Below are 15,232 nucleotides of genomic sequence, written 5' to 3'. Positions count from 1 at the left end.
AATTATTGCGCATCTTCTAACATGCATATGATGTTTATTTTTTTTATTTACTTCATCCCATTAATCCCAGAGACTGAGGAATAATGGGATGAATGCTTAAACAAATATCATGAAAACCCATAAAGAATAACTGAATATTGCAAACAGTATTTGCTTACGGTGTGTTCAGACCAAACGCGTTTTGAGCGTCAAAAGCGGCAGGTTTCCATGTAAAGTCTATGGGGAGGCGCGGCAAGGGGGCGTCGAGCTTTCTTGCGCCGCGTTTTGAGCGTTTTGGGTGTCGGCGTTCCGCGCGGAACGCGCGTCAAAAGCCAGAGATGGACAAAGCTGAACTTTGGCCGCTCGACACGGGGCGTCAACCAATCAGAGCGATCAGCTCGCAGCTCCTGGAGGATTCCTGTGGTGAGCGCCAGCTGCCGAAGAATGGTCCGGGGGAAATGTTGAAAATGTTGAAGTTGCCGGCCAATCACGTTCAGGAAATGTTGAAAATGTTGAAGTTGCCGGCCAATCACGTTCAAGAAATGTTGAAAATGTTGAAGATTCTAGCCAATCACGTTCAAGAAATGTTGAAAATGTTGAAGTTGCCGACCAATCACGTTGGAGAAATGTTGAAAGCTGACGGCCAATGACGTCGTGAAAGTTACGTATCGCAATGTAAAATGTTTAATGAAGGTAAAGGTTACGGGAGGTCGAAGGTTAAATCCGTATGTAAATTGGAAGTTCTTGGGAACAGTCGGAGTGAACAAGAATTTACGAGTGAAAGCGGTCTATTTAGCGACATGGTAAGTATCGGCTCATTCATGAAAATGCTGTATGATGTACATCGATGTGTAAAAATAAAAATTTCCCGGTTTTACGCCGATGTTACTCGACATTGGTTTCACAGTCGTGTCTTTTTTTCCCATTCCCATTTCCCGAGCGAGTCGATGAAAAACGTTTCATATGTGGGATTAACCAAGTTGTTAGCTATTAAAGCTAAGATAACTTTGGTCTATAAAATATTATTTACGTGCTTATTACACCGAGGTTATGTTAGATGTGGCTTTGTTTTCAGTCATGTCCTATTCATTCTCGCCCTCGGCTTCTTAAGACATTTAAAATAAAAATCACATCATGGGGATTAACCATCATCATATATGGTCGTCGGCATAAACTACCGCGTTTAAAAAAAAGTGGGAAAATAGGGGTCATTTTATAATCAGTACTGTCCTGTATTCGGGTCAGTATGTTAGTCCTGTTGGATAACCATGCCAAGCTAACTTTTGTCTATGAAGTACTTTAACAAACCCAGCAAAATTTCTCAACATATAGAATATATCAGTACTGGGACCAAACAGGAAGCTGAAGGTCATACAAGATAACAAACTAAAGACCATATTAAAGCCAGTAGTAATAATATATCCACAATCCTCCATATAGGAGCTGCTGATTGACAACTGGCCTGTCTGACAGAGCTTTTTTTTTTTTTTTTTTAAATCATATTTACTAATAACAGGTCCCAGATATTATTAACCAGGCTTGAGGTGATTGAGTGGTTGGACATATTTTGGAGTATTTTACCTAATCATTACCAGACGTTAGGTCTAGTCATTGAGGACAGTGTCTCATCATAATCATTATGGGTTTTTATTCTTTTAGTTTTTGTATAGGCTTGATAAGCTCTTATGTTGTTACCATTTACTTTTAAATCATCTTCAACCAAAGGCATCGAAGTCCCACAAAGCAATGCCCGACACTGTCTGGATGGCACGCCTCAAGAGCTTCGCCTCCACAGGATCATGGCCTCCAGGTGAGGGCAACAGGCCAGCACCCAGACAGAAGAAGTGGTACGGGCTGTATCAGAGGGTATGTGTGTCTTTATCAGGTGTTTACTTTTATACTTAATTTGTACTAAATGCAACAGCATAAACCGGATTTTCACACATTAATAAATATTTGATTAAGTAAAAATTCAAAATGGTTTCTGCTACAACACACACAACTGAATAACATGGAGATAAATCTTCAAATGTTCTTTTTAGATTGAGAAATGTCCAATGATGCAGCATGGGCAGACGTCCCTGTTTGGTAGTGTGAGGAGATGTGTGTGTGGATTCCACATCCAGATGGTAGGCGAAAAACACAGTAGTTTTGTAGTATAGTACAAATATGACATCACAAAGTGACCAGTGTTAAACCTACTTTGCCATTAAACAGCAGCCAGCTCCTGCTGTCCAGTCAGCTCCTGCTGTCCAGCCAGCTCCTGCTGTCCAGCCAGCTCCTGCTGTCCAGCCAGCTCCTGCTGTCCAGCCAGCTCCTGCTGTCCAGCCAGCTCCTGCTGTCCAGCCAGCTCCTGCTGTCCAGGGTGCCCTGATGTCACAGACTTCAGCTGCAGGTGCTGCCCAGTCTGCTGGGCTGACACAAATGAAGGGAGCTGAAGGCCACAAACAGCGACCACCACTGAATTTGTCTATGGTATTTAGTTGTTGTTGCTCCTACATGTACTATCAATAGATTCATCAAATGGCTTGTCTTTATACAGTCTTTTGCTTCTTAACTTTCAGTTTACCAAACCAAGATATGGTGGTTCACTTAGCGCAGCTGCAAAGCCAAACCTTGCCATGGCCAGGAAAGTGACACAGGTAAAGGGGGTTCAAAAGTCAACTGTGTAAAAGTGTGTTGTTAATACATGTGACTTAGACTCTGTTTTATAGAAACAGGTCACAGAACGCCAGGAGACACCTGCTCCTCCAGTCAGCACTGCCATATCAGTGAGTGATTACATTTTCAGCTCGAGCATCTGTAGTTCTAGACTTCATTCAATGTACAGGATTAGAGATTTATCCTGTAGATTTTAATATCTGATTCTTAAACTTCATACAGGCCGTAGGCTCCCAAACAGAGGCACCAGCAGTACCAGCTGAGACACCACTGGCTGCTCCTGTGTCAGTAAGTGTTCTAGCACTGTGCTTTAAACACGAATACTTTTGCAGCAGTGTATTTTACCAGAACTAAGTATAGTTACACATTGTTTTCCTGCTGCAACTCCTCAGCTTCCCCGTTTGTGGGCAGAGGGCTTTCCACCTGAAGACCATAGGTGGATATCCAAAGCTTTGTTTAGGATGGGGGCGAAGGGCAGACTGGAACTCCAGGACAACCTGAAGCTGTGGTACTACCCACCTCAGCCGAGTCACCTCTACCACCAGGCACCTTCCCCAGACCGCTTTTTTGCCCATCCACTACTTGTTTGGATGCCTTACAAGTTGTGGAAGGTTAAGGTGGTCTGCCCCAATCCTTCTTGTGCTGGGCATCAGCTGACAGGAGCAGGGCTGCACAAGAGGGCACGGCGGGTCCTGGACATAGACCGCATGTACACCATGGTCACTGAGACGCTGACTTGTGCCAGGTGTAAAGCCTCTCATGTGTCCTGGAGCCAGGCTGTCCTCCAACAGCTGGACTTGGCTCACAGGTCAGAATTTTGGGTCATCATGACTCAAAAGTGAGTAGTGTCTTTTTTCTCTTTTTCCATGTTCAAGTCAAAGCTGTACATTCTTACTGATATATTTATCTGTGACCAAGGTATGCCTGTGACGTGAGGGTGATTCGGCTTCTGCGGGAGAGGGGCCTTGGCAACAGCCCAACCCGGGTACTGAAACAGCTGAGGGAGAACCACACAGAGGAGTGGCTCCAACGTGTATCGCGGTACACCACGGAGTGCATGAGCTTCCTCCAGCGCCCTGGATTGCTGCCTGTAAAGTTCCCGGAACCTCCAAAGCCAGATGTTGTGCCCAGCTGCAGGTGGCTTCTGTCCGTCTACAGCCAGGACATCTTGACCAGGCTGGAGGACATCAAGGCGCACATTACATCAACCTTTGGCACCATTCTGAAGATGGACTCCACAAAAAAGGTTGAATCATCTTATTTTCTGCAAAATAGGCTTCAATAAACCACTAGCTGGATTTCTACATGTCTCCATCTTATTGTGTGTCTCTGTTCATGTTTTGTGCTTCAGATCACAAAGAAGCTGGCTGGGACAGCCAAAGGGACAGCTCTCTGGCTCACCTCTGTGGGAAATGAGTATGGCCAGATTTTAATCAGTGTCCTGACTGCTCAGGAGGGAGCTGGTTTAGACAGGATGGCTGGTGACCTGGTGAGGAGGTACCAGCAGGCCAGTGTGGATCCCCCTGTTGTCCTGTATGTGGACTGTGGATGCTGTGCTGAGGCTACAGAGACAACAAAGCTGGAGGCTAGATTCAGCGGGTGGCCTCAGCTTCTGGTACGGCTGGACATCTGGCATTTTATGCGACGGCTTGCCCTGGGATGCACCACTGATGCCCATCAGCTGTACCCACTCTACATGGCACGCATCTCAGCGTGCATTTTTGAGTGGGATGCAGCTGACTTAGCGCTGTTGCGTGAAGCCAAGGCCCAGCAGCTTCGGAACCAGGGACTGTCATCTGCAGATGTGAACAGACACCTGACCAGGGAGGAGTTGGCTCTCCACTGCAGACGGAGGACACGAGGAGTGGACACCACAGTTAAGCTGCTGGAGGAGCTGTTTGCTTTACTTATGGGCTCCCGTGGCAACGACTCCCTTGGCGTTCCTCTGTTTGATCAGGAGAGGATGGAGCACATCTGGCGGGTCCAGAAGAAGCATGTAAAGTGCATCCAAGATCCACCAGGTGTTGCGCTCTACATTAAAACTGGAGAGCTGACCAAGGGAGGTGTGCGGCTGCCGGTCTTTAGGTGTGCCAGAGGCTCTACTTCCTTGGAGTCTTTTCATCTGCACCTAAACCGCTTCATACCAGGTGTGTGACACTAAAATGTGTATCTTATTATATGCGTGTTTGTTCATTTGATGTGATGTTTATGTCAAAAATGCTTTTGATATTTCATGTTGCATTTCATTGTACTTGTAGGGACCAGTGCCAACAGCCTGAATTTCCAGGTTTACCTGCTGGAAGGTCTGCACAGGTGGAACCAGGACCGGCGCGTTGCTGCCATGGCGACTGAGAAGTCTCCTTTGTGCTGCTACTCTGGTGATCTGCTGCATTCTGTCAACCAGAACTACGAGAAGCTGTTTGGCAGAAAGGTGGCACCAGAGTTCTGTCCACCCTCACGTTACACAGGTAATGACAGAATGACCTGCCAAAGGAAAAGTACAAAGCTGCATCTCTCTGACAGCTCCTCACAGAAAAACTGTGTTGCTGAGGGGGGAAATTTATATTTATATTTAATGTATTTTATGATTCTGATGAGCTGATTGGTTTTTACTCATTCCAATCTGCATTGTGCTTTATTTATGTTGTTGTGTCTCAGGTGAGCTCATAGGAGTGCAGTATCTGTTCCGGCAGACTGGTCAGGCCCTGCAGGACATGAACCCGGACTCAGAGGAGACTGCCCGCTTGGTGGAGGAGCATGATGTGGCGGCAGATGAGGACGATGAGGGTTTTTCTGACCTCACAGATGACCCCACAGTGCTGGATATAGAGGTTCAGCCTGCTCCCAGCATCTCCTCCACAGCAGCTCCCAGCGCCTCCTCCCCACTGACTCCCAGCGCCTCCTCCCCACTGGCTCCTGGCACCTCCTCCCCACTGGCTCCCAGCATCTCTGAGGCTGGGGACACCTCTGAAGAAACTGTGGTCAGTAACAGTTATTCGCTGCTGTTTTCTACATTCTGCATGTTGACGTATATTGAAACTAAAACTGTTAAAAGGTTTTAAACTATTTTCTGTTTTCTGCTTAATGATTTTAGCAGGCTGTTGATGACCAGAATGTGCCTGGATACCAGCATGTGGACAGACTTGCTGAGTACTTGGTTGGGCTTCGGGAGCAGACCTCTCTCTATCTCAGCAACCTGCAGGCGGACCAAATTATAGGACTCTGGCAGAACCTGAGCGAAGGGGACAAGCAGCGGGTTGTTTATTCAGCGCGGCACCAAGACAGACTTCTGAGTGGACACTTCCGAACCCCAAAGAAGCCCTCAAAAACACCAGGGGTGGAGAGCACAATCCGCTGCGTGCTAGGTGCAAGTAGTGCACCTGCACAATGGCCTGACTGCTGCAGGTTGGTGGAGACCATTTTCATCAGACTGTGTGGTCTGCATCCAGCCCCCAAAAGAAAAGGCAAAGGAGCAGAGTCAAGGTGGTCCTTAATTATTAGGGACTACCGTAAAATCAGGGAGCTGGTTGTTGGTAATGCCCGGGTCATGCAGGGAACAGACATGCAGCTTGTGGAGGTCAACCAGAACACTGATTCAGTGGCACAATGGCAGACAGAAAAAGCAGGAGCTTTCTGTCCTGCTTCAGGGAACTGGTGTACCCTCAGAGATTGCAGTAGCTGAAGAACCACTGATGGATGCAAGACTGTTGCCTTCTTATCCTGTGCCAGCACAGGATGAACATCAGTACCGGCTGCCAGAGAGTACGGCTGGCCAGGCTAAGCAAAGGCAGGCACCATGCACCATCCTTCCAAAAGGCGGTGTGAAGAGGCAGTTGTCAGTGGCACCAGGTGCTTTCCCAGGCCCAGCAGCCCCTGCACCTGGGATTCCTCACCAGGGCCTCACACAGGCAGGACAACCTGTTTTCTTCTATCAGGTTGTCATGCCTTCAACCATGCAGGCCACAACCCAGCAACCAACAACAAAGAGGCCATACAAGAGGACTGTGCAGGCAAACACCTGCAAGAAGTGTGGCCTCTTTCGCACAGCAGAGACTGGACATAGCCACTACCGTGGGAGGGTCTACTGCCCCCAGTCTGAAAGCCTGACAAAGGAACAGTGGCTGGAGGAGATGAGGAAGGGGCAGAAATAAGCACTTTGTAAATAGATGTATATAGTTTGTAGTTAAGTGTTATAGTAACTTGTGTTGTTTGCTCCTTTTTAATTATATGTTTTTTTTAAAAACATTTTAAAACCTTTTTATTGTGAACCTTCTGTACAGTTTCAAGTGGACACAACTAGGATGAAACCAGAGGAAGTATCCTCAATACAAGTTAAAGTACTTGCTGTACAGTAATTGTAAATAGTTGTGGTTGTTGTACATATTCTCATTTTTAAAATTGTTTTTTTATTATATTTTTGTAAAAGTTAAGAGTAAGATTAAACAGCACAGTATTAGTTGTAAATTGATTGTAAATAGTTTTAATTTTTTGTTTTGGTATTTATTCAAAAGCAATGTTATTGTTTTTAATGACTGAACATTAAACAGTGAGTTTGACATGTTTATTGTGGTGATTATGAGTAATTGTGTAAATGAAATCAAGACTAGTAAGAAAAAAATGTTTTATTACAATTCAATTCACATATGAATATCTAATGTTATTATAAATATCTAAAATTATTATTATAATAATATAAATACAAAGTTGCTAGACTGACTTCAAAGTGGTGGTAAAGAAGAGAAACGAAGTGCCACTACACAAATATACACACATATCATACCGATATAAAGGCTCTTGTTATTTATATTTATATAGTGTGTGTGTGTGTGTGTGTGTGTGTGTATTCCATATACAGAACAGGTTCCTTACATTCTATTAACTACAATATTTTATAAACACACACAATGTTATTTTTTTCATGCCAATAAAAATGGACTTTAACAGGTTAATAAATTCTAAAAAAGGTCAGCCACTGAAATCCTGCCGTGACTCCCTGTTCTGCATCGCTTCTGGTTCCTCAGCTCCTTTTTGAGAAAGAGAAAAAAAAAGAAATATTAACAGAAATTACCATTGAATTAGAGCTAAATGCAGAATTACATTAATAGACGAGTAAATGAGGTGTTGAAATATTTTCACTACTTCATATTTACAATTTCAGATGCGTGTGTCTGCAAAAAGATAACCCTCAATATAAAAACATATCAGGTTTACTTCATATTAATTGTATTCTCCGCGTCATCTGACGGAGGCCATGTCACGTGATCTTCAATGCAGGCCCAGCACCTAGTTGCGAGTTCAAATCCCGTTCACTGCATGACAGACCTGGGTCAACATGTAAAAACATCTCCAGGCCACTAGACATGTGTTTATGTCCCAGAAATTTCCACATTTTTTCTTCATTTTTCCTCCTTTCCCCTCTTTTTCCTTCTTCCCCCCTCTCCCCCCTTCTTCCCCATCTTACCTGGCCGAATGACACGGGGCTGAGAGGCCATTACTCCGTGCAATATTTAGGATAACCATTCCTTGCTAAAAAGCTGAATGTTACTGATTTGGCAACGTAGCAGGATATGTTGCCTAGCAACGTTTTGTTTGGGGGCGGCGGCGGCTCTCTGCTGAGTGCGGCTCTTGTTGTATTAACACCGAGTATTACTGCCCTATGACAACGTCCTCTAGCTTTATTTATCAAATAAAACCATGCCATATCTCTACTGAATTCGCCATCATTCAAACTGACCGGAAGGAAAGCGCCGCCTCCCTCCTCTCTTTTCCGCCGCGTTTGCCGCTCGCTCCAGACACAAGCGGCAGACGCGGCAGGAGCGTTGGGAGCGATTTGGGCGTCGGACACAAACGTGGTACTTTAATGACCAGCGTCGAGCGTTCAGCGTTTTTGACACTGAAAACGCGTTTGGTCTGAACATACCGTTAGTTGTAAAAAAAAAAAAAAACAAAAAAAAAACACTTTAATGTAAAACTACCTGGACTTCAGTGCATAAGATGTAATTTATCTTATAACAAATAGATTCATGACGCCTTTGACAAAACTGTAAATCATCTTCCCTTTTTCCTTCCAGACAGCTTCTGGACTAATCCACAGTATGGGATCAAGATTGAAAAATTATCCAACGAATGCGCCGAAACACAAAGTGATAAAAATATTCTGGTGTCGCTCATGCAAAAGCCTGACAAGAGGAACAGGCGCCTGGTTCAAAACCTCCACATTGGATTCTCTGTGTTCGAGGTATTTATTGCTTTTTTAACGCTTTTCGAACATTTTACCCCCACTTAGTTTGTCCAGTTGAATAGATGTGATTCATATTTAAAAGTTAATATTGACAACATAGTATTGGTTTTTTAAATATGATTATGTACAAAATGTCTCGGGTGCCTCGTAACCAAAATGATTAAACTTAATATTTTTCATATCTGTGATTTTTAATGTCACTTAAAAACTTTTATTTTTCCCTTTCTTCAAGGTGACTGAAGAAGTAAGTTTTTTAAAGCTTAATTTCAAAACACAGTTCACATACATGACAATTTCAAGGACATCATTAAAAAAAAAAAAAACAACTATTTCACTGACATTTCCAGTACAAGGGACTGAGAGGGAAGTTTACAGCTGATTTTTTTAGAAGAAACAGTCCTGTAGCCCAGACTAACACCTTCGTGAACGCACGTGAGGTGATGGAGCTGATGACACTCAAACCTGGTGAATACCTGATTGTGCCATGTACATTCAACCCCAATGAGACGGCCTCTTTCATCCTGACCATCATCTCCAAGGCTGAAACGCATGTCCAGTAAGTAATTATTGCATTAAAACTATTAAATAGTCCGCATCCATCATGTTTGACTTTTAAGGGGCCATTCACATTAGGATAGTCCGAGTGACTTGGTTCCATTTGGTGTGTAATTTACAAAATTTTCACACCTTCATTTGGTTTGGCTAAATTTTATTTAGGTGGACCAGACCACCTGGACAATGTCACATATTCACAATAACTGTTCAGTAAGGGGCAATATTCTTCAAAATGACACGTGACAAACAAAAGAAGAAGAAAAGCCAGCTCATTTCCAGGACCAAAAATGGCTCGTTCACCACAAGCAAATAGTGCAGCAAGTTTTTGTCAAGTCTTGGGGTTTCTGGTTTTCCTTTGGTGTTCAAACCTACTATGGCTTTTACTTGAATCTGTCTGGTATAAGCAGCAGGCGAGGTGGCAAATTATCTGACATGTTGCGCTACGACACATCCAACACCATTTTCCTCTCTGGTTCATTGGATGGTCTGTTCGCTTTCACACTGCAAGCAAACTGAACCAGAGTTCACTTGCAAGGGAACAGAATCCCCGGTTTTTAAGCAGACCAGAGTTTGCTTCATTGGTCTGCAACAGAGTGTAAATACATGTTCACACTACTCCAAATAGACTTTACTATCCATGGAAGCAGATCAGGGTTCATTTAAAGCAGACTAAAGTGTTCATGAGCCCTAAATATAAAACTGCAATCTTACAGTTATTGGAAACTATTGTTAAATGCAAGTTATTACAGTATCATGATTGCTGAACTACTTGATTATAAAAAGAAAAAAACAAAGTAATGGTGTTATGTCTCATTTTCCTTTCAGTGAGAATTCAGGTGGCCCAAACCATGACCATATGGAAACAGAACAGGTGACTATTTGATGGTTGAATATGTTGATCAAACATCAAGAAAACTGCAGAACATTTATGTCTTTCAACAAGAGTACGTTGAGGGCCATCGGTAACACCTAACACCACTCCCTGAAAACTATTATTTGTTTCTATTTATTAACCCAGTCCTTGTCCAAAGGTATGGTCTGGGGAGACATGCGGCCTAGGTAAAAAGTAAACAGTTTGTGGTAAAAGAAAAGAGATACTTTTGTTAAGTTTTACTTTACCTGTTACAAAGGATAAAAACTGTACTTAATAACCACAAAATTTCTTGCTAAAATCTGTTTTCTTTTAAAAAGAGCATATTTACGTGTGCTATCCTTCTCCAGTCTGTGCTCCCCCCCATTCCCACCACCATCAAACATTTTCTAAACCCACCTCCCTCCAGCTAAATCCATTTTTGTCTGTACGGCTTACATTCTAAACTTTTTTTTTTTTTTTCCAATAATATGCTTATATGACTGGATGATGACACAGACAGATGTAAGATGGTCTGTATATTTTATACCCTTTTTTAGGCGATTTCAGAGCAAATCGGAGCTGATGAGGACAGTAAGAGGACCCTGTTCCGTCAGTTCTCTGACAAGGTAACGTGTGTCTTTTAGAAAATCTGCAACATTTTGATCAGTTCCCATTTCTTAGTGGAAGTTCATTTACATCCATCCATCCATCTATCTATTCGTCCATCCATCCATTCATTCATTCATCCATCCATCCATCCGTCTATTCATCCATCCATCCATCCATCTTTCTCTAACCACTTAGTCTAATTAAGGGCACTGGGAGCTGGAGCCTATCCTAGCCATGACTGGGCGAGAGGCAGGGTACACCCTGGACAGGGTGCCAGTCCATCACAGGGCCAACATTGAAGGACAAACAACCATTCCTGCTCACACTCACTCCTAGCGACAATTTTGAGTGATCAATTACCAGAACATGCATGTCTCTGGAGTGTGGAATGAAGCTGGAATACCTACGCATACACAGGGCGAACATACAGAGTAGCAACTGTTCAAATCTCCACCATCATGAAACAACACGAGTCAAACGTAAATGCATGTTTGTTTGTTTTTTCCTTTTTTCCAGTATGAAGAAGTGGACGCTGAGCAGCTCCAGAGGCTCCTCAATGACAAAATTCTGACAGGTTTGGAGATTATTGCCAACAGGTTTAGAATACATAAGATATTATTTAGCTAACATCAACTACATCATAGTATTTTATCCTCTTTTCATTTAGGAGACTTGAAATCTGGAGGCTTCAGCATCGATGCCTGTCGCAGCATGGTTGCTCTCATGGATGTATCCTACTACAACTAATTCACTTGAATCACTCTACTGGAAATTAGGCTCTTCCTGCCTCCCTCCTCTTTTTTTTAATTGTTTATTTGCTTAAAGACAAAAAATTAGGAGTACATGTAGTTTATAAAACACACAAGAAGCGGTCCAGCTATAACCTGCTCGCCCTTTCACTAGTTTAAAATACAGTAGTGCTTCAGGCTGAGGCGTGAAGCTACATGTCAAACACTAATTCCTGAAGTGTTAAACAGACATCAATCACCGGCAGACTGAACGGGGAGAAGTTTGTTCGACTTTGGAAGAAGATTGAAACATACAAGGTAAAATTAGCAAATGAAAGCTTTTTTCTTTCTTTTATTAGTTGCCTTCTCAATAAGTTTTAGTTAGAGGTACTAAATGCAGATCTATCTGCTAACTGAGGTTAAGATTCCCAGACTCAAGCGGTCTCTGTTTCTCCAGGACATTTTCTACCGTTGTGATTCTTCAAAAACAGGGACTCTGTCGCTGAATGAGCTGAGAAGTGCCGTCATTGCTTCAGGTACGCCATCTTTCAGTTCTTCTCAGCTGCTACAGATGAAATGCATACATAGGAACATTAGAGGAAATACAAGCTCAATTAACATCTCGCTGTACGTTTAGATTCTTTATTGTTTTATTCTGTGGCAAAAAATATCATTAACCATTTACAATAAAACAGATTTTAAAGACTTTGGGTGATTAGAACTGACCAAATACAAATCAAACCTTTTTTCTCCATTATGTGTGCTGGTTAGGAAAGAGCACCAGTGATGACATGCTGAATTTGATGGCTGTGCGTTACGGCGCCTCTTCAGGACACATAACGCTGGAGAGCTTCATCTCTCTCATCCTTCGCTTTGACTGCATGTCGCGTGAGTACATGTGTAAATGTGCTGAGATAAAGCTGTTGAAATGATTCTCTGCTGTCATTTTCATTGTTCACACACAAGAGAACAACATTTCATCTCTATTCAGTGGCTGCCGTAAACTTGCAAAATAAATGATACAGCAAACGCAAAAATAAAATTATAATGGAATCATGAATGTAAATAAAGGAAGAGAAACTCAGATAAATAAAAAATACAAACTGTCCATACTCTAATGTGCATTTAGTCATTTAACTTGGCAAGACTGATTGGTGTCAAGGAGTGTGTGTGTGCAAGTGTGTGTGTGTCGCTGTATTTAATTTTCTGCTAGTATATATTTTACTATAAAACTTAAAAATATACTGAAATTACCAGAAGATAACCATTAACAGCAGAAGAATAAAATCACTAACAATAAAAACAAACAAAAACAACAGAAACAGTGAACTCTGCTCAGCCAAAATCCAGGGTAAACAAGTTGGTTTTAAGAGGATTTTGAAAATTAAAAGCCTATTTGGAGACCGTACAGACAGAGGTAATGTTTCCTACAATATCGGAGGCTCAATCGCCTCTCGTTTTCATCAAGGAGCGTCCAGCGTCTGGTCAGCTGACCTAAGGGCTCTGGAGGGTTGATGAACCTTAACAAGGTCGGATAAAATATTGTGGTACCAAGCTGTTCAAAGACTTAAAAACAAATAAAAGAATCTTAAAATCAAATCAAATCAAATTTTCCTTGGTTTGTGTATGGAAATATGGAAAGACTAACTGCTGGTGTGGACTAAATATGGGCAGAGAAAAGGACAAGTTTGTTTGCAAGAGTTTAGGAACAAAAAATGTGGAATAAAAGATGCTGGAGTTGTAAACATCACTGCTTCACAGTAAAAATCATTTTTATCAAAAGAAATTCCTGCTATTTAATGTGTCCTTTATCTGCAGCTTTTCCAATAGATTCCCCTGTAGCTTGATTTCTCACAAAAAACCAAAGTTCCTGATGTTGAGAGACTCCCTGCTGGGTCTCATGTCAACAGTACAGTAACTTAAATACAACGCACAGACTGCTGTTTAGGCTGTACAAATAATGCCTGGAGAAGAAGATACACCTCAGTGCAGAAGCAGCCAGCAGTACAGCATGCATCATGTACAATTAGAGAAAGTGGAAAAAAAGAATATGTGGCGCAAAATAACCCCAAAATCTTTCTGTAACTTGAGTTATGTGGACTTAATCTTCAGTTTCTCTGCTCCACATACAGTCAAGAGTAAAGTTACTGCTGCATGTCTGCATGTGTTTTACAAGAAATTAAAAATATCCATTTCTCTAAATAGAAATCTTCAAGCAGCTGGCAGAAGGGATGACCATGACTCTTCGTGAACCAGAGGTGCTCATTTAAACTTCGGAACCTTCTAAACTTTGGTTCAGATGATAAGAAAAGACTATGAAACACTAATTATTCTGTTTCTTTTGTTTCTCCTTTGTTTTGCAGTGGATGTACCTGGCGATGTACACCTGAACTGACAGACAGGATGAACTCAAGGGTTCTGTGGGGAGAAAAAACCAAATACAAAATGTTTTTGTTTTTGTTGTTGTTTTTTTGCTAATTAGAGATGAAAGGTATAAACAATCTCTGTGCGGACACACACAGCAGATGATATGTGTTACATACAGTGAAATGACTTTATGTTTTGTATTTTCACCAAGGTTTGGTATCAAGAAATGAACTTTAAATATCAGAAAGAAATGGATCCAGTGCAGACTTTTTTTGTTGCCATTGCATCATATCTTAAGTTTTGTTGGTGTTATTTTAAGTGGATAGTCAAAATTTCTACTATCCAAAGAGAAGTTAGATTTCTTTTTAGCCATAGTAATAATTAGAATAACATTTGGTTGAAAAAGAAAATCACACAACCTTACTTTGGAAGAGTTCATTCACAATAGTAACATTATTCTGTTCATCTGCTGCTGTTATTAGGAGAAATTTCCCAGCCAGCAATTCTACGAGACCCATTTAGTTAATGTACAGGGGGACAATGGGACCAGTATAGGCTTGGTCTGGGTCTCCATAGTGGCTCAGTACAAATTTCCCATCATTGTAAGAAAAAATTAAACCCTAAAACTGCTTCATAAGAACTTTCCAAATCACTTTTTAAAAGGTAAAGGAAACTTTTTAGCAGCTTATTACAATAACATGCATGTGTTTTGCATTTATTATCAAGCTATTAGACTCACGTAAAGCATACAAGTTGGACTAAAGTAGGTCTAGCTTTAGCTTTTCATTCATCGTGTTACATCATATCCTGACTAATCCACTCTTATTATCATTACATGTTTAGTATTAAAAAGGTATCATTATATGACAGCAGGTGTATTATTTCTCCTTGCCAGACCGTTTTGCTAAAGTACATATATAAATCTTTCACTGGGGGTGATTTTAGGTGTGCTGGGAGTCAGTGGTGCTCAACGCATCTTAAGACTGATCAAGTTTGCTTTTGTCTTTGGAGCCTTTATTGTCTGATATGTATTATTTGAACATACTTTTCCCCTTCCAGATGGTTTCTGTAGAGTATTTCTCAAACAGCACAATAAACTAGCAGGTAAATCGGATCAATGTTATTCTTCCTGTTATTTAAATGGAACATGATGATGTTTCTGAGGACCAGTTTCCCAGAAGAGTAAGGGTTCTACTATTCTTTACAATCAGCAGATACCACTGATCTTACCCATCAATC

General features: G+C 41.8%; 1 protein-coding gene across 1 annotated transcript in view; it reads left to right on the top strand.

The window, feature by feature from the left end:
- LOC306772127 (calpain-1 catalytic subunit-like) overlaps window positions 1–14,016 on the top strand; it is a gene marked incomplete at both ends in the record, with an annotated part of 30,573 nt that extends 16,557 nt beyond the window's left edge. Inside the window, 11 exons of the mRNA XM_079261540.1 lie at window positions 8,712–8,878; window positions 9,229–9,437; window positions 10,262–10,307; window positions 10,847–10,915; window positions 11,415–11,472; window positions 11,566–11,627; window positions 11,876–11,944; window positions 12,084–12,162; window positions 12,398–12,514; window positions 13,832–13,884; window positions 13,990–14,016. Coding sequence (XP_079117666.1) covers window positions 8,712–8,878; window positions 9,229–9,437; window positions 10,262–10,307; window positions 10,847–10,915; window positions 11,415–11,472; window positions 11,566–11,627; window positions 11,876–11,944; window positions 12,084–12,162; window positions 12,398–12,514; window positions 13,832–13,884; window positions 13,990–14,016 — 956 coding nt within the window. The remainder of the gene's footprint in view (window positions 1–8,711; window positions 8,879–9,228; window positions 9,438–10,261; window positions 10,308–10,846; window positions 10,916–11,414; window positions 11,473–11,565; window positions 11,628–11,875; window positions 11,945–12,083; window positions 12,163–12,397; window positions 12,515–13,831; window positions 13,885–13,989) is intronic.
- Window positions 14,017–15,232: the final 1,216 nt, after the last annotated feature.

The sequence above is a fragment of the Telmatherina bonti genome (assembly GCF_933228915.1).
Source record: "Telmatherina bonti genome assembly, chromosome: 22".
Taxonomy (NCBI): Eukaryota; Metazoa; Chordata; class Actinopteri; order Atheriniformes; family Telmatherinidae; genus Telmatherina; species Telmatherina bonti.
Note: the sequence above shows the minus strand (reverse complement) of the source record. Positions and strands in the feature narration are given on the sequence as shown.